Source organism: Aquarana catesbeiana, linkage group LG03 (assembly GCF_042186555.1).
Source record: "Aquarana catesbeiana isolate 2022-GZ linkage group LG03, ASM4218655v1, whole genome shotgun sequence".
Taxonomy (NCBI): domain Eukaryota; kingdom Metazoa; phylum Chordata; class Amphibia; order Anura; family Ranidae; genus Aquarana; species Aquarana catesbeiana.
In genome coordinates, this window is record NC_133326.1 from 7,402,386 (window position 1) to 7,429,843 (window position 27,458).

At 46.2% G+C, this 27,458-nt stretch overlaps 1 protein-coding gene across 2 annotated transcripts in view; it reads right to left on the reverse strand.

The window, feature by feature from the left end:
• Positions 1–2,879: 2,879 nt before the first annotated feature.
• Positions 2,880–27,458, reverse strand: part of LOC141131190 (prolactin-releasing peptide receptor-like) — a 363,387-nt gene continuing 338,808 nt past the window's right edge. For both annotated transcript variants that reach the window (XM_073618240.1, XM_073618239.1), the window contains exon 3: positions 2,880–5,203. In XM_073618240.1, the coding sequence (XP_073474341.1) occupies positions 4,564–5,203 (640 nt within the window). In that variant the 3' untranslated portion in view covers positions 2,880–4,563. The remainder of the gene's footprint in view (positions 5,204–27,458) is intronic.

The following is a 27,458-nucleotide window of genomic DNA, read 5'->3' on the forward strand; positions in this document are numbered from 1 at the left end:
GTTTGCCATCTTCGCCCTGGGCATTGGATGACCACTGCCTCCCACAAAACCTTTTAATTGACCTTTTTTTTGTGCCTCTGGTTTCTATTTATACATACAGTAGGCTGTATAAGCATAACAAAATCTATACAGACACCATTAAGGTTCATAAACCCAAGGACGAAAACCAAAAATGTAAATGATACAATCCAAGGTCAAACAATCCATGTGAGACCAGTTTATTTTTCTAACTTTTTTTCTTTATTCAAATTTTTTTAAATTTTTTGTTGTATGAAAAGCAAACATTTCAGAAAACGGAAAGCTGATAGTCACAATAATTGATTGCAGATGGACGGATAATTAGCACACAACTGCAGCAATGTCTGTAGGTATCAAGACGACATAATTTTGTATTACGGCTTATGCCGTATTAACCGATTCATACCCATGCGATTCAGCAGTGCTGCGACCCATGAAATGTCTCTCTGGCAGCAAAAAGAAAAAAGATGAACAAATAGTTGCAGCCCTTGTGCTAATAATAAGTTAAAGTGGTTTCCCACCTCCAACCTATGAAAGAAGTGCTTGTTGTCCATAGAGAGAAGGACTTCCTTATTAGAAGTCACAATTGTTTCTCACTCTTCCGCTTCTACATTCTTTGGGATCCTCCAGGGAGTTCCTCCTTGCAGGACGGTTACATAGCAGTCCAAGCATTGAGTGTTGAGCTGTCTGCCATACTGCTGCAATGAATTCAAAGGATAATCGTTCATCCTACCGGCCTTTAATTTTTTGCAAAGTCTTTGCCATTTTGAAAGCTCGCAGTTGGGCAATCTGTGGTTCTGCACCCGCTGTGGAGCTAAAGTCTTCCTTTATACTACACGGGGTGTCAGGGAATTTTTAATACCGCATACATATGTAGCTCATTATACAACCCTAACAATAAAAATTGATATTAAAAGCTTTGCTTCCTTTAACCGCTTGACCCCCGGAAGGTTTTACCCCCTTGAGCGGGGCATTTTCTTTTGCTGTTCAGCACTGCGCTACTTTACCTGGCAATTGTCCTATTTTGGGGATCCTTGTGAGGGATTTCTCGAGCCTAGAGGATTTGTCTTTCACTTGGTGATTTTCTTCATTCTGGATCTAAGTTTCTTTACCCATTCAGCGCCATCCCAATAACCTTTTTAACAAACATTTGATTCCATAAATATAGTACCGGTATGTGCATGTGTTTTTCGGCTGTGATGCTTCCATGTTTAACGCAATGTTTGTTGTATTTTAGAAGTCTAGACCTTGTTTTCTCTATTCCAGAGTATCTCCAACTATCATCTCCTCAATGCCCCTGAAGAAGGGACTTACTTAGAATTTTCCGAAACGCGTCGGACCATTGGAGAAATGCTTTTTTCTTGTATTATATATGGATATCCTGTACTATTTTGTGTATGGTGTTGTCTCAGACCGTCATACTGTTTTATAAAATAATAAATTTTTCTATGTTTCTAAAATACTGTGCCTTTAAAAGCTCGCCCTTAAAGTCCCATAGTACCGGGGGGGTACTTATTTTCTTCAAATACCTGGCAATTGTGCGGTCATGCAACACTCTACCCAAATTACATTTCTATCATTGTTTTCTCACAAATAGAGCTTTCTTTTGGTGGTTAGGGATGGGCGAATGGTTCGGCCCAAGCATGAGTTTGGGCCAAAACTTTCGTCCGTTTGCCGAACACCCGAAATTTGCAGGGCGTTCGCCTCATTCTGCACCCTGATTGGGCTAAGCTTTGGAACAAGAAATGAAGGTAAATCTCCCCAATGGGACACAGAGGCAAAAAATAATCCTTACAGGGGTTATATAACCCTCCCTTACTCTATCCCAAAAAAAAAAAAAGTTTTGACTATAGTTTTACTTTAAGTTCATGAAGACGTGGTTTGAGATGTTTGGTGTGGAGCAACTTGAGTGGCCTGTGTGAAACTGTGATCACAACCTTATTAAAAAGCTTTGAGATAATCTGATATGCTCATTGTGAGCCAAGTCTTTCCATCTACAGACATTTTTCTGCTAAATGGGCACACATTTCACCAGACACACACTTCAAAATCTTGTGGAAAGCCTTTCCAGAGGAGTGAGGGATGTTATCGGTAGGGATAAGCTTGGGTTCAACCTTGGGTTTGGTCAAAACCCATGCTAAAAGCAAAAGAAAGCTGTTACTGCTGGGCCAATCAGGTCTGGAAGCTTCCTTCCTTCATCATAGGCCTAATAAGGTGGCCACCATGTGGCCATAATAGGGTCAATGATGTCATGAGCATGCCCACCCTTTTGTGTACATGCAGCTGTGGGACAAGGAATGCCATGGACTCTGATTGTAGATAATTGGCCCGGTACTAACAGCTTTCATTCAGGTTAGGAGGAACATGGGTTTGGCTTGATCCCAAGCTAAACCCAGGCTCTACTACAGGGCTGCTCAACCTGTGGCCTGTGTGCCACTTTTGGCTCTTGGAGCCCTCTGATGCGACCCTCAACTCCAAATCAGGGAAGCACGTGCCCATGCTCTGGGATGGTGGGTCGCAATCAAGGGGTGGCCAACCTGCCATCCCAGAGCATCAGAGTGCAAGGAGCCGCAGGAGGAAGCAGGCAGCCGCGGAGGGAGCAGAAGCCACATAAGACGATGCTTTTTCTGCAGTGCTAGCTCCTGTCCCAGGCAGAGTGATACTAAGTTCACTTCGCCTGGGACCTTTCTAGCAGCCTGGAGAGCGATGCCAGCAGAAGCTGAACAAGGAAAAGGTCAGTGTATTAACCACTTCCAGCCCAAGGATGTCATATGACGTCTTTGACTTTCAGTGGGAAAATCTGAATGATGGGTGCAGCTCCAGGCATCATTCAGATAACCTCGTTTTCAGCCGGCCATTCTGTGGACCATAAGAATGATGCAGTTCCACCGCTTGATCGTTCTTCCCCCCTCCCGCCGTCATCCGGTGCTTCTCCAGGCTCTCCCGTGCCATCAGGGACCCGGAGAAAGAATCGGCCGGATGACGACCATTCATCTCTATGACCGCCGGAGGCCCGGGCACGGCGTTATGAGGTCACGTCCGGGCCACGGCTGTAAACAAAGCCGTGATCGCAGCTAGTAATCATGAAATCGTGGATTTTTTTTCTCGATCTCATGCTTTCCAGCTTGGAGGAGAGATGTAGGGTCTTATTGACCCCGCATCTCTCCATAAAGAGGACCTGTCACAAGCCATTCCTTTTACAAGGAATGTTTACATTCCCTGTAATAGGAATAAAAGTGATCAAAAATAAAATGTAAAAGAAAGTGTAAAAAAAAAAAAAAAAAAGCAAAATAAAAAAGAAAATTTTTTTTTTAAAAACGCCTCACGCTCAGAAGCGAACGCTTACGTAAGTCACGCCCACATATGTAAACGGCGTTCAAACCACACATGTGAGGTATCGCCGCATGCGATAGAGTGGGAGCAACAATTCTAGCACTAGACCTCCTCTGTAACTCTAAACTGGTAACCTGTAAAAAAATTTAAAGCACCGCCTATGGAGATTTTTAAGTCCCAAAGTTCCACGAGTGTGCGCAATTTTAAAGCATGACATGTTGGGTATCTATTTACTCGGCGTAACATCATCTTTCACATTATACAAAAAAATTGGGCTAACTTTACTGTTTTGTTATTTTTTTAATTCATGAAACTGTTTGCTTTCCAAAAAAAAGGCGTCTGAAAATTTTTTGCGCAAATACCGTGCAAGATAAAAAGTTGCAACGACTGCCATTTTATTCCCTAGGGTGTCTGCTAAAAAAAACATATATAATATTTGGGGGTTCTGAGTAATTTTCTAGCAAAAAAATTATGATTTTTACATGTAGGAGAGAAGTGGCAGAATAGGCCCGGTAGTAGTTAAACATCACATACACTGCGCTTCTGCGATGGGCATATAACCCCTTAAAAAGGGTTATTAGGCTCCCTTCACACTGCACTGCACCTGCGGCTCTCCTGCAGGTTAGCTGCACTAAGCCATAGACATTTATTATATCCTTCAGGTGTGGTGTGCTTTTGGAAAGTGCACCACACCTGCAAGATATAATAGAAGCCTATGGCAAAGCGCAGTTATCCCGCAGGAAAGATGCAGGGGCACTGTGCTGCACCCTTTGAGTGTGAAAGCAGCCTTATGGGGGGGCTCAGGACAGTAAAGTTTGTTTACATTTGCAGTTTGGAGGGCAGTAAAACCCCATAGTTTATAGTGGCCCACAACCACTTACCAAATCACTTAAGTGGCCCTTGCTCTTCAAAAGGTTGAGGACCCCTGCTCTACTATATTTGTATCCACAAAGGAAAGGCCAAATCCATTTTACTCCTCACAATTTTGGAATGAGGTGCCCAAAAGCTCACAAGGATGTGATGGTCAGGTGCCCAAAAACCATAAGCCATATACTGTATTTGAACCCATTGCCAAACCTTTGCAGTATCGAGCAAAAGTTCTTATTTGGACTTGGAGGTCACACAGCATGGCTGAAGAGTCCAAGATTTCCCCTCTGTGCCAAGTGATGGAAATGAAAGGCTTTGAGTTCGGGATATCGTGTGATTAGGACATCAGAGCATCACACTGACCGCCGTACGAACACAGTTGTTAGTGGGAATTATTTTACGCTTAAAGGTGAACATCTTCTTGAGCTCACTGCGGAAGCGGTCATGAAGCCAGGCATATAAGAAAGGATTGCAGCAAGAGGAACTCATGGCAAACCAGTGACAGAGGAGCTGAATGAGCAGGAAATAATGTTTGTTGATGAGGTTGATGTCAATGTCCCGGATGATGTTGAAGATGTGAATGGGAAGCCAACAGATCCCGAAGGCCGTCACCACCAGCATGATGAGCCTGAAGATCTTCCTCTTCCGCAGTCTATCAAACTCTGCCTGGCTCTGAGTAGGGTGTCCAGGGACCACCCTGTTCTTCAGCTTGACGGAGATACAAATATATGATAGGGATACCGCGGACAAGGGCAGGATGTAAGTGATGATCAAGGTGCTGTAGGCATAGGCCAGCCTCTCTGTCTCCTTGTCAAACCAAAATTCTTCACAAATGGCGAAGCCTTGCTGCTGGAACTCTATGTGGTAAGTATGGGCGATGGCTGGTCCAACTAAGGCAAAGGACAGGAGCCAGATCCCCCCCAGCACATAGATGCAGGTCGTCACAGATATTCTTCTCTTTAATGGGTGCACTGTTGCATAGTACCTAGTGAGAAACAAAACAGGACACATAATTAGTCTTCAAGTAGTGGCGGTGATGATGCACCTTACATGAGCTTTTCAATTGTCTTCTGATAGCTTAATTGCTGCTTAGGGCTCATTTACACTTGCTTCGGCTTCAGCACACTCTGAACACCTGTCAAAGCCTCTGTCACTAAATAAAATAGTTAGCTTACAGTGCTGTTTACGCCTTGCTTTTGCTTTGCTTCCGCTTTGCTTCAAAAATTATACTCCATGTAGCTTCAGTGGTCCTCCAAAGAATCCTCTAAGCCTCCATTGAAGTCTATGGCAAAGTTTGCTCGAAGCCCCACTGAAGCCCCACCGAAGCCCCATCGAAGCCCCACCGAAACCTCATCAAAGTCCCATCAAAGGCCCATCGAAGCTCCACCAAAGCCTCACCGAAGCCCCCCTGAAATCTAATCAAAACCTCATCGAAGCACCAAGCAAAAGCAAGGTGTAAACAGGACTGTAAGCTAACCATTTTATTTAGTGATAGAAGCTTTGACTGGCGTTCAGAGAGCTTTAACAAAGCGTGTCCGAAGCCATGTTTTGAAGCAAGTGTAAACTAGCCCTTAAAGCTCTCTGAGTGCTATTCAAAGCTCCTGTTTTCACCTTGCTTTTGCTTTGCTTTGCCATGCTTCGGCTTTGCTTCAAAAATTATACCCCATGTAGCTTTAGTGGTGCTTCAAAGCGTCTTCAAAGCCTTCAGAGAAGTTTATGGCAAAGCTCGCTTGAAGCCCCACTGAAGAACCACCGAAGCCTCATCGAAGCCCTATGAAACCTCACCGAAGCTCCACCAAAGCCTCATCGAAGCTCCACCAAAGCCTCATCAAAGCCCTACGAAGCCTCACCGAAGCCCCACGGAAGCCTCATTGAAGCCCCACCAAAGCCTCAACAAAGCCCCACGAAGCCTCACTGAAGCCTCACCAAAGCCCTACCAAAAGCCTCATCAAAGCCCAACGAAGCCTCACTGAAGCCCCACCAAAGCCCTACCAAAAGCCTCATCATAGCCCCACGAAGCCTCACCGAAGTCCCACCAAAGCCCCACTGAAGCCTCATCGAATCCCCACGAAGCCTCACCGAAGCCCCACCAAAGCCCCACTGAAGCCTCATCGAATCCCCACGAAGCCTCACCGAAGCCCCACCAAAGCCCCACTGAAGCCTCATCGAATCCCCACGAAGCCTCACCGAAGCCCCACCAAACCCCCACTGAAGCCTCATCGAAGCCCCACGAAGCCTCACCGAAGCCCCACCAAAACCCCACCGAAGCCTCATTGAAGACCCAACCGAACCCCCAAGCAAAAGCAAGGTGTAAACAGGACTGTAAGCTAATCATTTTATTTAGTGACAGGAGCTTTGACTGGCATTCAGAGAGCTCTACCAAAGCGTGTCCGAAGCCTTGTTTTGAAGGAAAGTGTAACCTAGCCGTTAGAGTCATGTAGTTCTTAACAAAGAGGGATGGCAGTTCTATGTTTGTTATGTGCTTTTTTTTTTTTTTGCCCACCGCACAGCTGTGCCATACTAATGTTGTCTGCAGGTTTGGCAGAGGACGTCTGTTATGTGTAATTAATGTTTTGTGATAATGACTGCCGTAATGAGGAAAGCTTAGCCTTTTCAGAGGAGAATTAGGAAGACTGCCCAGAATAAAATTAAATGTGGATAAACAGAATGGATACTTTCATTTATGAATATTGAAAAGATTTAAAGTGCTACTGTCACAGGTGCCCCCCCGGCTACCCCTATGCTCCCCGCATGTCTCCATACCTCTCCACCCCTCACCATAAATCCTGAGCCCATCACCGACCACACAACAAAATTGTGTATACCGCTCAGGTAAGTGCTTAACTAAGTGTGGGCGCCGCCCCGGGGCTCACCACCGCAGACATCAAAAATAAAGAGAAATTCGCCACTTACCACCATGGAATTGATGCAAAATAATTCTTTTAATTCCTTCAACTACTTAAGGACCGGGACTATTTTTCAAACTTGTTTACAAGTTAAAATCGTTTTTTTTTTGCTAGAAAATGACTTACAACCCGCAAACATTATATATATATATATATATTTTTTTTTTTCCTAACACTCTAGAGAATAAAATGGCGGTCGTTGCAATACTTTATGTCACACTGTATTTTACGCAGCATTCTTACAAGTGCTTTTGCATGGACACGCTGGGCAGTTGCCCGGGGGCCCCACTTGCCTGGGGGGGGCCCCACCAGCCAAGCATCATTCTGCCACATTGTGCAGTGCTGTGCAATGGCGTCACCAGCGTGGGGCCTGATGGGGCCACGACTCCCCCAATTTTACTCTGTGCCCCCCCCATAAATATCTCCCGCTTACACGTTTACACATAATTAGTGCTTTTGTACTGTCCCATTTCAATCTGTAATTTCTTGTTTTTCAATTTCTTGCTTTTCATGCTCGTGTTATATTGTCCAAACGTTGTGTTAATGTTTAACCACTTCCCGCCTGCCCTATAGCGGATTGACGTCCGGGAAGTGGTTCTGTTATCCTGACAGGGCGTCATATGACGTCCAGCAGGATAACATGTCACCGCGTGTCCCCGGGGGTGCGCATCGCGGCGATCGGTGGAGCGGTGTGTCCGGCGGAGGCTCTTTACCACGTGATCAGCTGTGTCCAATCACGGCTGATCACGCTGTCAATGGGAAGAGCTGTTGATCGGCTCTTCCTCACTCGCGTCTGACAGACGCGAGTAGAGGAGAGCCGATCGGCGGCTCTCCTGGCAGGGGGGGTCTGCGCTGATTGTTTATCAGCTCAGCCCCCCCTCAGATCACCACACTGGACCACCAGGGATCGCCACTAGGACCACCAGGGAAGGGGCAGCATGTGGATGGCCAGGTATGTGCTCAATGTGCCCAATCTGTGCCAATCAGTGCCCACAAATGGGCACTGATTGGCACCATTATGTCCAAGATCTGCCCAGCAATGCCCCCAATGTTTTATCAGTGCCACCTGTCATTGCCCATCTGTGCCACCTGTCATTGCCCATAGGTGCCACCTGTCAGTGCCCATCTGTGCCCATCAGTGCCCATCTGTGCCCATCAGTGCCCATCAGTGCCACACATCAGTGCCACCCCCCATAATACCCAGTGCCACCCATATGTACCAATCAATGCCACCTACGAGTGCCCATCAGTGCCGCCTACGAGTGCCCATCAGTGCCGCCTATGAGTGCCCATCGGTGCCACCTATGAGTGCCCATCAGTGCCGCATACCAGTGCCACCTATCAGTGCCCATCAGTGCCACCTATCAGTGCCCATCAGTGCCGCCTATCAGTACCGCCTATCAGTGCCCATCATCAGTGCCCGTCAGTGCCACCTCATCAGTGCCACCTCATCGGTGCCCATCAGTGCCACCGTATCAGTGCCCGTCAGTGCAGCCATATCAGTGCCCATCACTGAAGGAGAAAACGTACTTATTTACAAAAAATTTTAACAGAAACAAAGAAAAACTCGTTTTTTTTCGAAAATTTTTTTTTTGTTGCGCAAAAAATAAAAACCACAGAGGTGATCAAATACCACCAAAAGAAAGCTCTATTTGTGGGAAGAAAATGATAAAAAATGTGTTTGGGTACAGTGATGGATGACCGCGCAATTGTCATTCAAATTGCGACAGCGCTAAAAGCTGAAAATTGGCCTGGGCAGGAAGGTGTCTAAGTGCCCCCTGGTATTGAAGTGGTTAAACACTGATTTTGTTGGAAGTACCAATAAATATAGCCTTATTGATAATTTTTATTCTCGTACGTGATTGTGTAGACAGGGCCCCAGTGCACTGTATTTCCCAGGGGCCTATAATGCTCTTAAGATGGCACTGGAGGGGGGGGCACCTCTCCTGCCGGCGAAAGAAGTGATCTTGCGGCGAATCCGCGGCAGAGACCACTTTTATCTGAAAGAGAACCGCCCGCAGGTTAAAAAGATACCGGAGTTATGGCAGCAGAGAGTTATGGCAGCTATCTGCTGCCGTAACCCCGGTATTCAACGTCAAACAGCCGCCGTATAATGACGGTGGGTGGTCCGCAAGTAGTTAAAGTCTTCATGGTCAGAAAAGCAAGACAGGACAAATTGTTGACGCGTTTCACACTTAGATCGCGCGCTGAAAGCATTTGTTATCCCCAACACTTCATATTCCTGATATGTGGCTGCTGAACCATGTACTGGTATAAGAACGTCTCCTGTTCTCTTTGTATTACTTCCTTTATGTGAAATCCCTGGTGATCCTGCCAGTCCCTCTTCTTTCCTATTAAAAACTGACCACACTAAGCAGGAGAGCACAGCGTGGTCAGTTCTCTAGCTATGCTGGGAACTCAGCCTGCTCTCCTCCAATAATCAGACTTGTCCTGAGATGCCTCCTCTGCACAGCCATTCACTGGGAAGCTCAGTGTCCCGCTGCTTCTCCTCCCCTCAGCTCTAATGCAGCTGAGAACAGAGGGAATGTGATCATTTATTTATAAAAAAGGGGAAAAAGGTATTTATAATGTCAATACGTTATAAATACCTTTTTTTCCCCCCCTTTTTTTTATAAATGTGTATAAATTGATATCTATACAAACATATTTTGCCTTTCATTTGTATTTTAAACTGAATGGGTTGTTTTACACAGCGATCGTTTACAATCACTTTAATTATAACAGAGGAGGTGTCAGAAGCACAGCTATTTAAATACACAGCATCATTAAATATGACGGCGATCTGCGATTTTTAGCGGGACTGCGACATTGCGGCGGACAGATCGGACACTTTTGACACTTTTTTGGCACCAGTGACATTTATACAGCGATCAGCGATTATTGCACTGATTATTGTATAAATGTCACTGGCAGGGAAGGGGTTAACACTAGGGGGGGCGATCAAGGGGTTAAGTGTGTTCCCTAGGGAGGTGTTTCTAACTGTGGGGGGGGAGGGGACTGATTGGAGGAGGAGAGAGATCGCTGTTCCCAATTACTAGGAACAGCAGATCTGTCTCTACTCCTGTCAGAACGGGGATTTGTGTCCCTGCTCTGGTTCCCGTGCCTGCGATCGCGGGTGGCCAGCGGACATCCGCTGCTACGCCCATCCGGATCCCCGCCGCGCAGCGGGCGTGCGGGCGCGCCTGCTATGGCTCTTAAAGGAGCCGACGTACCAGTACGGCGATTTGCGGGAACGAGCCGTCCTGCCGCCGTATAATGATGGCGGCTGGTCGGTAAGTGGTTAAACATTCAGGGATATGGGAAATGATTCTAGACACTGTACATCTACACAGGAAGAACTGGATGGACTATTGTCTTTATTCAACCTACTATGTAAATGGAAAAATAATAAATATGTGATGAGAAAAGAAAAAGGTGAGAAACATAATGGGCAAGGAAACAAAAACAGGAAAAAGAATAAATGACGAATGTGAATGATAATAATAAAATCAAATGTAAGTGTAGCCACAACTAAAGAACAATAAAAACAATGTTTGTATATATATACCCAGATGCCTGGAACATAATAGTGGGTCACAACCAACTGTTACAAGTCACCATTACCACCCATTCAATGAATTTGTAGTTACCAGGGTTGCACCGATACAGGTATCGGTATCAGCAGTGGCGGTGAGTCCATAAGGGCGCACGGGCGCCGCCCCCTCTCTCCTGCCACCCCCTCTATCACCAATAGATAGATTCGTGCATTGCGTGAATCTATCTATGGCCGCCGCTGCCACCCCCTATTCAGGCGCCCGGCCCCTTTTCGGGCGCCTAAATTACAGCGGCGGGGAGGTGTTTTTGAAGCACCTAATCAGAGCCATAGGCTCTAATAGGCATTAAAAAAGGTGACCTGCGGGCGCCATGCTGGGCGCTCGCAGGTCACTCAGTTGTGTTAGAAAAGTGAATGAATATTCGCTTTCCCAACACTAAACCGCCTCTCCGCCAATCAGGTGCTCGGGTCTGTTACCCGTCACCTGACTGCCTGAAACGACAGGCGCCGCTATTGGATGCCTATCAGGAGGCGAGGACGGGAGATGAGGATGGCAGGAGATGCACGAAGGACCCCGCTCGCCGCTGTTACCCGCTGCCCCACCAAGACAGGGTAAGTGCTGGGCAGACGGCGAGCTGGGGGTCACACTGGGGGCATTCAAGGGCACACTGGCAGCATATGATGGGCACACTGGCAGCAATTGATGGGCACACTGGCAGCATTTGATGGGCACACTGGCAGCATTTGATGGGCACACTGGCGGCATTTGATGGGCACACTGGCGGCATATGATGGGCACACTGGCAGCATTTGATGGGCACACTGGTAGCCTTTGATCACAGAGTGGCAGCGTTTCCAGGCACAGTGGCAGCGAGCGTTTGATGAACACAGTGGCAGCGTTTGATGGGCACAGTGGCAGCGTTTGATGGGCACAGTGGCAGCGTTTGATGGGCACAGTGGCAGCGTTTGATAGGCACAGTGGCGGAATTTGATGGGCACAGTGGCTGCATTTGATGGCACAGTGGCGGCATTTGATGGGCACAGTGGCGGCATTTGATGGGCACAGTGGCAGCGTTTGATGGCACAGTTGCTGCAATTGATGATTTTTTTTCAAAATTTTTTGCACTCCCCCCCCCCCCAAAAAAAAATTTTGAGCACCAGCCGCCAATGGGTATCAGTGCCGATACTTAGCATGTGTACGGGGTATCGGTACTCATGCAAGTGACCCTGTGCTTGTACCCAGATTAATTCACTGTGGATCTGCCCTTGCCAAACTCCCTGCCTGCTGAACCCCCTCAATTATGAAACCCTTGTGCCAAGATTCCTCAAACAGTTTTTCTCCATTTATTTTGCCTACATCACATATACAAGTCTAAACTCTCTGCATTATGGTTAAAAAATGCCTCCCCACTACCCGTTCTACCCTCCCCCATCCTTAAACACTTACCCGACTCCTGTCACCGATCCAGCGCTGTCCTGGCTGGAGCACCACTCATCCACTTCCTGCTTTCACAGAAGACAGTGGAGCCATAGGCTCCTGTTGCTGTCAGTCAAGCTCTTGTGAGGAGGAAGCGAGGGCGTGACTTATCAGTGCTCTGTGTGTCTATGGAAACACACAGCCTGGCTCAGGAATGCGCATGCATGTGTGTCTTCTTAGTGCCTCAAAGGAGCGCCCTTATGTGGCTCAAAGGAGCGCCCTTAGTTCTGCACTCCTGTGACCCAGATTCAGGCGACAGCGAGCTAAAGTCCGCTGTCGGCTGGCGTCACAGACCTGCTCCAATCTCTGAGAGGACCCTGACAATAATGTCGGGATCCACCCAGATGCCTAAACCCTCAGCTGGCTAAGCCTCTCCACCACTGTGAGCCAGCCGCTTCTGCCCCCTCCACAGCCGGCGCTCCATTGAGTGCTGGAAGGGCGGAGCAGAGAGCGGTGACTGAGAGTCACCGCTCTCTGCTCGCTGAAGACCAAGGTCTTTGGCAGTCTTTTATCGCTCGGTTCTAAGTCTTAGAGCCGGCAGGGGACAAACATTGGATGCACCAATGCTGCATCCACCTAGGTGAGTATGTGTTTATTTTTTTTATTCCCGTACTTATCTTTTTGAACGATTGACATGTTTGGTATCTATTTACTCAATGCAACCCAATCTTTCATATTTTACCAAAAAATTGGGTATTATATTGTGTTTGTTTACACTGAAATCCATTTTACTGTGTTTTTTCCAGAAATGATGCATTTGATAAATATCACGCGGCATAAAAAAATTGTAATGTCCACCATTTTATTCTCCAGGCTCTCTGCTTTCCGAAAATATATACTTGCTGCAACTGTGAGCCAAACACATTCAAATTCCCTTTTTGGCTGAAAAAAACAGACCTCCAGGAAGTGGCCGTATCACCTCCAGCCACTGTGCTACTGCCCCCTGGAAAGCAATCCACCCCCTAAACGAAGATTTAACACAGATTAACCCTTGAAATAATCGGTCTCAGGGAAACCCTGATAATAATGACTATGTCTACAACTCCATTATACATCAGTGTGATGGTCAGTGAGAAGAATCCTCCTTACACTTGTGGTCATTGGGAGAATTACCCCCCTACAGATAGCTAAAAAGATGAATGGTGTCAGTGGGAACTTTTCTGAGAGGCAGAAATCGCTCATTGCTCTAGGAACCCCGAGCAACCTCTGGAGGAACCCTAGGCTTTCATGGAGCCCTGGTTGAGAAACCCTACTCTGGAGGAACCTTAGGGTTCCATGGAGCCTGGTTAAGGAAGAATCCTCCTTCCACTTGTGGTCGTTGGGAGAATTACCCCTACAGATAGTTAAAAAGATGAATGGTGTCAGTGGGAACTTTTCTGAGAGGCAGAAATCGCTTATTGCTCTAGGAACCCCGAGCAACCTCTGGAGGAACCCTAGGCTTCAATGGAGCCCTGGTTGAGAAACCATACTCTGGAGGAACCTTAGGGCTCCATGGAGCCTAGTTAAGGAACAATGATCCTTACACTTGTAGTAATTAGGAAGAATTACCCCCTTACAGATAGCTAAAAAGATGAATGGTGTCAGTGGGAACTTTTCTGAGAGGCAGAAATCGCTCATTGCTCTAGGAACCCCTAGCAACCTCTGGAGGAACCCTAGGCTTTCATGGAGCCCTGGTTGAGAAACCCCACTCTGGAGGAACCTTAGGGTTCCATGGAGCCTGGTTAAGGAAGAATCCTCCTTCCACTTGTGGTAATTGGGAGAATTACCCCCTACAGATAGTTAAAAAGATGAATGGTGTCAGTGGGAACTTTTCTGAGAAGCAGAAATCGCTCATTGCTCTAGGAACCCCGAGCAACCTCTGGAGGAACCCTAGGCTGGAGCCTAGTTAAAGAACAATGATCCTTACACTTGTGGTAATTAGGAAGAATTACCCCCTTACAGATAGGTAAAACAATGAATGGTGTCAGTGGGCACTTATCTGAGAAGCAGAAATTGCTCATTGTCCAAGGAACCCCTAGCAACCTCTGGAGGAACCATAGGATCCCATGTAAACCTGGTTGAGAAACCCTACTCTGGAGGAGCCTTGAGTTTCCATGGAGCGTGGTTAAGGAAGAATGCTCCTTACACTTGTGGTCATTGGGAAGAATTACCCCATTGCAGATAGCTAAAAAAGACCAATGGTGTCAATGGGAACTTACAGTATCTGAGAGGCAGAAATTGCTCATTGCTCAAGGAACACCTAGCAGCCTCTGGAGGAACCCTAGGCTTTCATGAAGCCCTGGTTGAGAAACCCTACTCTGGAGGAACCTTAGGGTTCCATGGAGCCTGGATGAGGAAGAATCCTCCTTACACTTGTAGTGATTGGGAAGAATTACCCCCTTACAGATATAGTTAGCTTAAAAGATGAATGGTGTCAGTGGAAACTTATCTAAAGGTAGAAATTGCTCATTGCTCAAGGAACCACAGCAACCTCTGAAGGAACCCTAGGATTCCATGGAGTCCTGGTTGAGAAACCCTACTCTGGAGGAACCTTAGGGTTGCATGGAGCCTGGCTAAGGAAGAATGTTCCTTATATTTGTGGTCATTGGGAAGAATTACCCCCTTACAGATAGCTAAAAAAGAACACTGGTGTCAGACGGAACTTACAGTATCTGAGAGGCAGAAATTGCTCAATGCTCAAGAAACACCTGGCAAACCCTGGAGGAACCCTAGTCTTTCATGGAAACCTGATTGAGAAACCCTACTCTGGAGGAACCTTAGGGTTCCATGGAACCTGGATGAGGAAGAATCCTCCTTACACTTGTGGTCATTGGGAAGAATTACCCCCTTACAGATACAGATAGCTTAAAAGATGAATGGTGTCAGTGGGAACTTATCTGAGAGGCAGAAATTGCTCATTGCTCAAGGAACTTCAGCAACCTCTGAATGAACCCTAGGATTCCATGGAGTCCTGGTTCAGAAACCCTACTCTGGAGGAACCCTAGGGTTACATGGAGCCTGGTTAAGGAAGAATCCTCTTTACACTTGTGGTCATTGGGAAGAATTACCCCCTTACAGATGCAGCTTCCATGGAACCCTAGTCTAGAGACCCTTAGACTGAGGCACAGAACAAGAGAGGGGGCTGCTTCATATAAAAGGCCATTCACGCATAAATATTGTAAAGTTTAAAACAATTACTGGAACAGACTTTGGTGCAGCGGGAATAATTTCAGAGAACTCTCTGAACCAGTCTCTGGTCTAGCAAAGTACAAAATTATCATAATTTCAGTCCTTTTCCCCTAAAACGGCAACTAGTACAGAAAAACAGGTGGCGGAGCGGCGGAGCGCCGGCGCATAAATGTCAAACATCTCATGTTCCGTAGCAGTATGAGAACTTCTACATACATAGCTGTAATTTCCTGTAATATTTCACACAAGGCATATAATTTAACTTTGGTGCTATGCGCTCCGTTAGGTTGCGGAGGTCTACTATGAAAAAACATATAATTGATTACCAAGTAAGTCTGTTAGGTCACCCTTATGATTCCCGCACCCCGCTACAGAACCTTTCCCCAAAGACATACCGGTTATTACGCCTTCTGGAAATCCAAACCATATAGCTGCCACGATGGCACTGCAGCTTCAATTCTTTCGGGATTATAAAGAATTTGCACAACCATTTGCTCAGTTAACCACTTCAGCCCCGGAAGGTTTACCCCCTCCCCCTTCATGACCAGGCCATATTTTGTGATACGGCACTGCGTTACTTTAACTGACAATCGCGCGGTCATGCGACGCTGTACCCAAATGACATTTATGTCCTTTTTGTCCCCCCACAAATAGAGTTTTCTTTTGGTGGTATTTGATCACCTCTGCGTTTGTTTTTTTTTGCGCTATAAAGAAAAAAAGAGCGACAATTTTGAAAAAAAAAAAAAAAAAAAACAATATTTTTTACTTTTAATATGTTTTAATAAATATCCAAAAAAAATTTAAAATGTTAAAAAATGTAAAAAAATATTTATTCTTCTACATATTTTTGGTAAAAAAAAAAATTCGCAATAAGCGTATATTGATTGGTTTGTGTCCCTTCCCCCCCCCCCCCCCCCCACAAATAGAATTTTCTTTTGGTGGTATTTGATCACCTCTGCGTTTTGTTTTGTTTTGTTTTTTTGCGCTATAAACAAAAATAGAGTGACAATTTTGAAGAAAAAAAAAAAACAATATTTTTTACTTTTAACATGTTTTAATAAAATTTCTTCATCAGTTTTGGCCAATATTTATTCTTCTACATATTTTTGGTAAAAAAAAAAAAAAAATTGCAATAAACGTAAATTGATTGGTTTATGTCCTTTTCCCCCCCCCCCACAAATAGAGTTTTCTTTTGGTGGTATTTGATCACCTCTGCGGTGTCTAGTTTTTTTGTGCTATAAACAAATAAAGACCAACAATTTAAAAAAAAAAAAACTAGCGTCTACAAACTAGGGAATAGATTTATGGAATTTTTATTTTTACATTTCTTTTTTTTTTTTTACTAGTAATGGTGGCGATTAACGATTTTTTAGGGGGATAGCAACATTGCGGCAGACAAATCTGACACTAAGTGACGCTTTTTGGGAACCAGTTACAACAATACAGTGATCAGTGCTAAAAAATATGCGCTGTCACTGTACTAATGACACCGGCAGGGAAGGGGTTAACATCAGGGGGCGATCAAAGGGTTAAATGTGTTCCTAGGGAGTGCTGGCAACTGTGTGGGGGAGGGGGTGCTTTGGCTCTGAGAAGACAGAGATCCGTGTTCCTGCTTAGCAGAAACACGGGATCTCTTACTGCCCTACTAGCAGAACAGCGAGCTGGACCCGCTGATTGGCTCCTGCTGTGTCCAATGAGCAGGGAGCCGGAAGTGTCAGATCACGTACTAGGTATGTGATCTGCCACAGAGCGGCGCCCTGCTGTGTCTAGTCTAGTTAACTTAGTTTAATTCGTTTTTGGAAGTGGCTTTGTTTCGTTTCGAATTCGATTCGAATTTATTCTGTTTGAAATTTCTGTTTTGTTCTATTCTATTCCATTGTTTTTTCTATTCTAGTCTATTCTTTTCTATTCTATTTTATTCTTTTTCTATTCTATTCTCTTCTATTCTATTGTAATCTATTCTATAAACAATTCAGAAGATTGTTCTATTCTTTATTCTATTCTTTTCTATTCTATTCGAGTTTGAATGTATTCTATTTGAAATTCGAATTTCGGAAGACAATATATTCTTTCTATTTTATTGTATTCTATTGTCTTTTTTTTCTATTCTTTTCTTTTCTATTATTTTCTATTCCATTCTTTTCTTTTCTTTTCTATTCTTTTCGAAATTCAAATTTTCGGAACATGCTTATATTTGATTTTATTCTATTCTAGTCTAGATTCTAGATTTTATTCTATTCTAGTCTATTATTTTTTCTATTCTATTCTCTTTTTTTCTATTTTTTTTATTCTACTCTTTTCTATTCTATTCTAAACAATTCTATTTGAATTTGAATTTATTCTATTCAAAATTCAAATTCCGGAAGACGGTTTAGCCATGGACTCAGCCTTGGGGTAAAATGTTAGCCTGACCCTGGAGGTGTTATTCTGCCTTCTGGGTGTCAGAGGGGTGCTGCATACATTTGTTTTGTGGGACATAAACAAATGTAAAAGGACCATATCCCAGTGGCAGAATTATCAGGATCGCAGCAGTCACACTTGCGACTGGACCCTGGAGTTCCGCCACATCAAAGGGGCCCCCCTTCCCGTCTGCCAGTGTAAGGGGCCCCGCGGGCCCCCCCGTCGGTGTCAGGGGTTCGCCCGCTGACCACAGAGGAGAGAGAAGGCAGAGCTGAGACTCTGGACCGCCCCGCCTATCCAGAGAGAATGTAGGGAGGCGGACACTGAAAAAGAAAGTCAGCTGACCAGCTGACACCAATCGAGTGAAGGGGGAGGAGCTCTCCCCTCTGCGACTGTGAGGAGTCCCCATGAGGCAAAGGCATCCCTGGAGGCACGAGGGAATTCTGAGGGGGAATCGATTGATTGAAGTAAGTGACAGATTGCCAGTGCAATCGATCCCAACCTCCACCACCTCTGCCTTTTACTGATCCCATCCCCCCACCACCACAGCAGATCTCATTCCTACCCCCCATCACCTCTACAACAGAGGCAGAGGTGGCTGATGCCACCCCCCTCAACATCACTGCTGCCACCCTCCTCAACACCACCGCTGCCATCCCCCCTCAACACCACCGCTGCCACCCCCCCTCAACACCACCGCTGCCACCCCCCTCAACACCACCACTGCCACCCCCCTCAACACCAGCACTGCCACCCCCCTCAAAATCACTGTTGCCACCCGGCCTCAACACCACCACTACCTCCCCCCTCAACACCACCGCTGCCACCCCCCCTCAACACCACCGCTGCCACCCCCCTCAACACCACCACTGCCACCCCCCTCAACACCAGCACTGCCACCCCCCCTCAACACCACCACTGCCACCCCCCTCAACACCACCACTGCCACCCCCCTCAACACCAGCACTGCCACCCCCCCTCAACACCACCGCTGCCACCCCCCTCAACACCACCACTGCCACCCCCCTCAACACCACCGCTGCCACCCCCCTCAACACCACCGCTGCCACCCCCCCTCAACACCAACGCTGCCACCCCCCCTCAACACCAACGCTGCCACCCCCCCCCCTCAACACCACCGCTGCCACCCCCCCTCAACATCACCACTGCCATCCCCCTCAACACCACCGGTGCCACCCCCCTCAACACCACTGCTGCCACCCCCTTAACACCACCGCTGCCACCCCCCTCAACACCACCGCTGCCACCCCCTCAACACCCCTGCTGCCACTCCCCTCAACACTACCGCTGCCACCCCCTCAACACCACCGCTGCCATACCCCTCAAGACCACCGCTGCCACCCCCCTCAACACCACTGCTGCCACCCCCCCTCAACACCACCACTGCCTCCCCCCTGATGGGGTCCATGCCCAGTACAGAAGGGCCAAATCTACCCCCCCTATTGGTGTCCCTGGTGTGGGGGCTGGAACATAACAAAACCCCTATTATTGTCACTTCTATATCAGCTGAGCTAAGTTCAAAGACCTTTGTAGTGCATTATGCTTGCCGAAATCCAGCATTAGTTTGCTAGACAGCAAACCGCAAGCAGACAGGATTTCACTCAAACCCATAGTAGACCCGAACCTGAAACTCGTCCCTATGCTCCCAACTTTGTGGGAACAGTTTGGGGATGGCCCCTTCCTGTTGCAACATGACTGAGCACCAGTGCACAAAGCAAGGTCCATAAAGATATGGATGAGTGAGTTTGGGGTGGAGGAACTTGACTGGCCTGTACAGGGTTCCTCCACCCCAAACTCGCTCATCCATGTCTTTATGGACCTTGCTTTGTGCAAGTGTAATGGAGGGGGGATTATGGTGTGGGGTTGTTTTTCAGGGGTTGGGTTTGGCCCCTTAGTTCCAGTGAAGGGACCTCTTAAGGCGTCAGCATACCAAGACAATTTGGACAATTTCATGGTCTCAACTTTGTGGGCACAGTTTGGGGACGGCCCCTTCCTGTTCCAACATGACTGCGCACCAGTGCACAAAGCAAGGTCCATAAAGACGTGGATGAGCGAGTTTGGGGTGGAGGAACTTGACTGGCCTGCAAAGAGTCCTGACCTCAACCCGATAGAACACCTTTAGGATGCATTAGAGCGGGCCAGGCCTTCTCGTCCAACAAATACGCTTCTGGAAGAATGGTCAAACATTCCCATAGACACACTCCTAAACCTTGTGGACGGCCTTCCCAGAAGAGTTGAAGCTGTTATAGTTGCAAAGGGCGGAGCCAAGTCAATATTGAACCCTACGGAATAAGACTGGGATGCCATTAAAGTTAAGTTCATGTGCGTGTGAAGGCAGGCGTCCCAATACTTTTGACTTTTGGTATTATAGTGTATATATTTATATATATATATATATATATATATATATATATATATATATATACACGTGTTGCGGTCAGCAAGTGGCTAGGCTAATGGAAAGTCACAACTATCAAGAAGAACCTCAGAGTAGTTGCTAACACCCAAACCATTCCATTCCAGTATTTTTTATAGCTAGAGACTGAGAGAAAAGCTCAGTGATCCTTAAAGAAGAGGAATTATGTTCTACAAATACTTATTGCAATAAATAGACGCTGGAATTAAAACCTCGGATCCGTGCCGGGAATGTCCCACATAAACTTTCTGGCTCATTGGGTTCTGCTGATCCACGGCAGTATTTAATGAATCCAGATATTTTAATTCTTGCCATAGAAAGGAGATTTTATTTTTTGTGTTTCGTTAATTAGAGGACCACATATGGTTATTCAGGTTAACGTAGAAATAAACTCTCTCAAACAACATGAACCGTTTTTAAACCCTTCCGCTGCTAACATTAGTAAATAGCTAGGAAGGTAGATTATCCACTTAACGGCCTTATAACAGATTTACTGCTACAGGGCGGCCGTTCTGTGCAGAATCCCATATATATATACGTCATTCTGCACCTCCGCCTACAGGGGGCGCACGCACGCCACTGACGCTCCACTTCTGCTTTGATTACTCATAGCAGAAGATGATCAGTTGGGAACAGAGGCTGGGCGGAGCTCTGTCCTGACGGAGGGGGGGGGGGTTGACAGATTTTTTTTTTCCTGCAAGGGAAGGTGAAAGCACCACACAGTACACACCAAAAAAAAAAAATTGTGTCACTGGCTCCCGCAAAGTGTCAGTCAGTGTCAGATTTGTCCGCCACAATATACCAGTCCTGCCTTAAGTCGCTGATCGCCGCCATTACTAGTATAATAGTGAACGTAACGAATATAAATTTATCTAAAGTTACGAATCATCCGAAATAACGAATGCCTTATCTAAAATGGAACGGAACAAATTAATAATAAATAATAATAATTAAATGTTTTTATTATTATTATCGTTATTTATTATTAATAATTCATTATGTTCCATTCGTTTAGATGCGGCATTCGTTATTTCAGATAATTCGGAACTTCAGATAAATTCATCTTCGTTACGTTCACTAACAGCCAAATTTGAAGGGAAATTCCAATACCTGTAATTTAATAATTAGTAATAGGTAAGTTATTATTATTATTATTATTATTATTATTATTACTAATAATAAGCATATTATTAGTTAGTTATTATTTTGAATTTACGAATTTTCAAACTTAGGAAATTAACGAATTTTCAAACTTTCAAATTTACGAATTTTCTAATATTTTAATTTATAAATATTCAGGAAAATATGTTAAACGGGTTTTCGTTAACTTGGATATTTCCGAATGAACTAATTTGTCGAAATTCGTTAAAAAACTAATTTGGAGCGAAATGAATTGCACATGTCCAGAAAGTATTTTTGTAGATGAAATTAACACTGATGACCTGCTTAAAGTATAACTACTAGTAACATGGACAGGAAGTGTGGCTGAGACCTTCTCTCTCTCCCTTTCTCTCTCTCGCCACTTTTTCCTTCCAGGATCTTTTCCCAACAACCCATGAGTCAGGAAGTGACATACAAAATTTTACATTACAGTGAAATATTAGCAGCTGACAGTAGAGGGCAGCGGATCCCTACAAAGAGTAAAACTTTTTAAAATGTTTTTTAAAATTATGGATGGAGTGGAGATGGATTAGAACACCTATTATGTTTCTATTGCTGTCCGTGTCCCTGTTGGTGAAATTCACGTTCTCTATTTCTCCTGTTTACTTGTTATTATCAAAAGTAAAAGAAAATGCTAATTTTGGGTTGTCACCAGACCAGTAATAGGCCCTATAGGGGAAATCTTCCAATAGGGACATTATTGCTGGTGATGGAAGTGGACGGGGGGGGTCAATGTATTCCCTTACATTGCAGGGATTTCCTCTTACTTCCTGTTTTGGCTATGGGACACAGATGACAATTTTTTTTTAACTGACAGGGGTTATAACCGATGGGGTGCGCTGTGTAGAGTGTGCAGGGTTCAGGGTGTGTTGTGTACAGAGTGCAGAGTTCACTATGTATAGCGTGCAGGGTTTAGGGGTGCACTACCTACAGAGTGTAAGGTTAAGGAGTGGGTTGCTTACAGAGTTCAGGGATGAGCTATGTATAGAGTTCAGGATTTAGGGGTGTACTACGTACAGAGTGCAGGGTTCAGGGATGCACTGCGTACAGAGTGCATACTTCAGGGGTGCGCTAGGTATAGAGTTCAGGGTTTAGATGTGGGCTACCTACAGAGTGCAGAGTTCAGGGGTGTGCTGTGTACAGAGTGCAGAGTTCAGGGGTGCACTTTGTACAGATTGCAGAGTTAAGGAGTGTGCTGTCTACAGAGTGCAGGGTTCAGGGGTGCACTCCTTACAAAGTGCAGAGTTCAGGGGTGCCTATGTACAGCGTAAAGAACTCAGAGGTATACTGTGTACAGAGTACAGGGTTCAAGAGTGCGCTATGTACAGAGTGCAGAGTTCAGATTTTATTATGAACAGAATGCAGGGTTTATGGGTGCACTATATACAGTGTGCAGGGTTCAGGGTGTGTGTGTACAGAGTTTAGAAGTGCGCTGTGTACAGAGTACAGAATTCAGGAGTGTGCTGTGTACGGAGTGCAGAGCTCAGGATTGTGTTATGTTCAGAGTGCAGAGTTCAGGGGTGTGCTGTGTACGGAGTGCAGAATTCAGGAGTGTGCTGTGTACAGAGTGCAGAATTCAGGAATCTGCTGTTTGCAGAGTGCAGAATTCAGGAGTGCGATGTGTACCGAGTGCAGAATTCTGGAGTGCGATGTGTACAGAGTGCAGTGTTCAGGAGTGTGCTGTGTACAGAGTGCAGAATTCAGGAGTGTGCTGTGTACAGAGTGCAGCATTCAGGAGTGTGATGTGTACAGAGTGCAGAGTTCAGGAGTTTGCTGTATACAGAGTGCAGAATTCAGGAGTGTGCTGTGTGCAGAGTGCAGGGTTCAGGTGTGTGCTGTGTACAGAGTGCAGGGTTCAGGAGTGTGCTGTGTACAGAGTGCAGGGTTCAGGAGTGTGCTGTGTACAGAGCGCAGGGTTCAGGAGTGTGCTGTGTACTGAGCGCAGAATTCAGGAGTGTGCTGTGTACAGAGTGCAGGGTTCAGGAGTGTGCTCTGTACAGAGTGCAGGATTCAGGAGTGCGATGTGTACAGAGTGCGGTGTTCATGAGTTTGCTGTGTACAGAGTGCAGAATTCAGGAGTGCGATGTGTACAGAGTGCAGGGTTCAGGAGTGTGCTGTGTACAGAGTGCAGAGTTCAGATTTTATTATGAACAGAATGCAGGGTTTACGGGTGCTCTATGTACAGTGTGCTAGGTTCAGGGTGTGTTGTGTACAGAGTTTAGAAGTGTGCTGTGTACAGAGTACAGAATTCTGGAGTGCGCTGTGTACAGAGTGCAGAGCTCAGGATTGTGTTATGTGCAGAGTGCAGAGTTCAGGGATGCGCTGTGTACGGAGTGCAGAATTCAGGAGTCTGCTGTGTACAGAGTGCAGAATTAAGGAATCTGCTGTTTACAGAGTGCAGAATTCAGGGGTGTGCTGTGTACAGAGTGCAGAGTTCAGGAGTGTGCTGTGTACGGAGTGCAGAATTTAGGAGTGTGATGTGTACAGAGCACAGTGTTCAGGAGTTTGCTGTGTACAGAGTGCAGAATTCAGGAGTGTGCTGTGTACAGAGTGCAGAATTCAGGAGTGTGCTGTGTACAGAGTGCAGGGTTCAGGAGTGCACTGTGTACAGAGGGCAGGATTCAGGAGTGTGCTGTGTACAGAGTGCAGAATTGAGGAGTGCGATGTGTACAGAGTGCAGAATTGAGGAGTGCGATGTGTACAGAGTGCAGTGTTCAGGAGTGTGCTGTGTACAGAGTGCAGAATTCAGGAGTGTGCTGTGTACAGAGTGCAAAATTCAGGAGTGCGATGTGTACAGAGAGCAGGGTTCAGGAGTATGCTGTGTACAGAGTTCAGAGTTCAGATTTTATTATGAACAAAATGCAGGGTTTACGGGTGCACTATGTACAGTGTGCAAGGTTCAGGGTGTGTTGTGTACAGAGTTTAGAAGTGCGCTGTGTACAGAGTACAGAATTCAGGAGTGCGCTGTGTACAGAGTGCAGAGCTCAGGATTGTGTTATGTTCAGAGTGCAGAGTTCAGGGGTGCGCTGTGTACGGAGTGCAGAATTCAGGACTGTGCTGTGTACAGAGTGCAGAATTCAGTAATCTGCTGTTTACAGAGTGCAGAATTCAGTAATCTGCTGTTTACAGAGTGCAGAATTCAGAAATCTGCTGTTTACAGAGTGAAGAATTCAGGAGTGTGCTGTGTACAGAGTGCAGGGTTCAGGAGTGTGCTGTGTACAGAGTGCAGAATTCAGTAATCTGCTGTTTACAGAGTGCAGAATTCAGAAATCTGCTGTTTACAGAGTGAAGAATTCAGGAGTGTGCTGTGTACAGAGTGCAGGGTTCAGGAGTGTGCTGTGTACAGAGTGCAGAATTCAGGAGTGTGCTGTGTACAGAGTGCAGGGTTCAGGAGTGTGCTGTGTACAGAGCGCAGGGTTCAGGAGTGTGCTGTGTACTGAGCGCAGAATTCAGGAGTGTGCTGTGTACAGAGTGCAGGGTTCAGGAGTGTGCTCTGTACAAAGTGCAGGATTCAGGAGTGCGATGTGTACAGAGTGCGGTGTTCAGGAGTTTGCTGTGTACAGAGTGCAGAATTCAGGAGTGCGATGTGTACAGAGTGCAGGGTTCAGGAGTGTGCTGTGTACAGAGTGCAGAGTTCAGATTTTATTATGAACAGAATGCAGGGTTTACGGGTGCTCTATGTACAGTGTGCAAGGTTCAGGGTGTGTTGTGTACAGAGTTTAGAAGTGTGCTGTGTACAGAGTACAGAATTCTGGAGTGCGCTGTGTACAGAGTGCAGAGCTCAGGATTGTGTTATGTGCAGAGTGCAGAGTTCAGGGATGCGCTGTGTACGGAGTGCAGAATTCAGGAGTCTGCTGTGTACAGAGTGCAGAATTAAGGAATCTGCTGTTTACAGAGTGCAGAATTCAGGGGTGTGCTGTGTACAGAGTGCAGAGTTCAGGAGTGTGCTGTGTACGGAGTGCAGAATTTAGGAGTGTGATGTGTACAGAGCACAGTGTTCAGGAGTTTGCTGTGTACAGAGTGCAGAATTCAGGAGTGTGCTGTGTACAGAGTGCAGGGTTCAGGAGTGCACTGTGTACAGAGGGCAGGATTCAGGAGTGTGCTGTGTACAGAGTGCAGAATTGAGGAGTGCGATGTGTACAGAGTGCAGAATTGAGGAGTGCGATGTGTACAGAGTGCAGTGTTCAGGAGTGTGCTGTGTACAGAGTGCAGAATTCAGGAGTGTGCTGTGTACAGAGTGCAAAATTCAGGAGTGCGATGTGTACAGAGAGCAGGGTTCAGGAGTATGCTGTGTACAGAGTTCAGAGTTCAGATTTTATTATGAACAAAATGCAGGGTTTACGGGTGCACTATGTACAGTGTGCAAGGTTCAGGGTGTGTTGTGTACAGAGTTTAGAAGTGCGCTGTGTACAGAGTACAGAATTCAGGAGTGCGCTGTGTACAGAGTGCAGAGCTCAGGATTGTGTTATGTTCAGAGTGCAGAGTTCAGGGGTGCGCTGTGTACGGAGTGCAGAATTCAGGATTGTGCTGTGTACAGAGTGCAGAATTCAGTAATCTGCTGTTTACAGAGTGCAGAATTCAGAAATCTGCTGTTTACAGAGTGAAGAATTCAGGAGTGTGCTGTGTACAGAGTACAGAATTCAGGTGTGTGCTGTGTACAGAGTGCAGAATTCAGGAGTGTGCTGTGTACAGAGTGCAGGGTTCAGGAGTGTGCTGTGTACAGAGTGCAGGGTTCAGGAGTGTACTGTGTACAGAGTGCAGAATTCAGGAGTGCAATGTGTACAGGGTGCAGAGTTCAGGAGTGTGCTGTGTACAGAGTGCAAAATTCAGGCGTGTGATGTGTACAGAGTGCAGAGTTCAGGAGTGTGCTGTGTACAGAGTGCAGAATTCAGGAGTGTGCTGTGTACAGTGTGCAGGGTTCAGGGTGTGTTGTATACAGGGTGCACAGTTTAGGGGTGTGCTGCGTACAGTGTGCAGGGTTCAGGATGTGTTAAGTGCAGAGTTTAGGGGTGCATTGTGTACAGTGTGCAGGGGTCAGGGTGTTGTGTATAGGGTGCAGAGTTTAGGGGTGCACTGTGTACAGAGTGCAGGGTTCAGAGTGTGTTGTGTACAGGGTGCAGAGTTCAGGGGTGCTCTATGTACGGAGTGCAGAATTCAGGAGTGTGCTGTGTACATAGTGCAGAATTCAGTAATCTGCTGTTTACAGAGTGCAGAATTCAGGAATCTGCTGTTTACAGAGTGCAGAATTCAGGAGTGTGCTGTGTACAGAATGAAGAGTTCAGGAGTGTGCTGTGTACATAGTGAAGAATTCAGGAGTGTGCTGTGTACAGAGTGCAGGGTTCAGGAGTGTGCTGTGTACAGAGTGCAGAATTCAGGAGTGTACTGTGTACAGAGTGCAGAATTCAGGAGTGCGATGTGTACAGAGTGCAGAGTTCAGGAGTGCGCTGTGTACAGAGTACAGAATTCAGGAGTGTACTGTGTACAGAGTGCAGAATTCAGGAGTGCGATGTGTACAGAGTGCAGAGTTCAGGAGTGTGCTGTGTACAGAGTACAGAATTCAGGTGTGTGCTGTGTACAGCGTGCAGAATTCAAGAGTGTGCTGTGTACAGAGTGCAGGGTTCAGGAGTGTGCTGTGTACAGAGTGCAGGGTTCAGGAGTGTACTGTGTACAGAGTGCAGAATTCAGGAGTGCGATGTGTACAGGGTTCAGAGTTCAGGAGTGTGCTGTGTACAGAGTGCAAAATTCAGGCGTGTGATGTGTACAGAGTGCAGAGTTCAGGAGTGTGCTGTGTACAGAGTGCAGAATTCAGGAGTGTGCTGTGTACAGTGTGCAGGGTTCAGGATGTGTTAAGTGCAGAGTTTAGGGGTGCATTGTGTACAGTGTGCAGGGGTCAGGGTGTTGTGTATAGGGTGCAGAGTTTAGGGGTGCACTGTGTACAGAGTGCAGGGTTCAGAGTGTGTTGTGTACAGGGTGCAGAGTTCAGGGGTGCTCTATGTATGGAGTGCAGAATTCAGGAGTGTGCTGTGTACATAGTGCAGAATTCAGTAATCTGCTGTTTACAGAGTGCAGAATTCAGGAATCTGCTGTTTACAGAGTGCAGAATTCAGGAGTGTGCTGTGTACAGAATGAAGAGTTCAG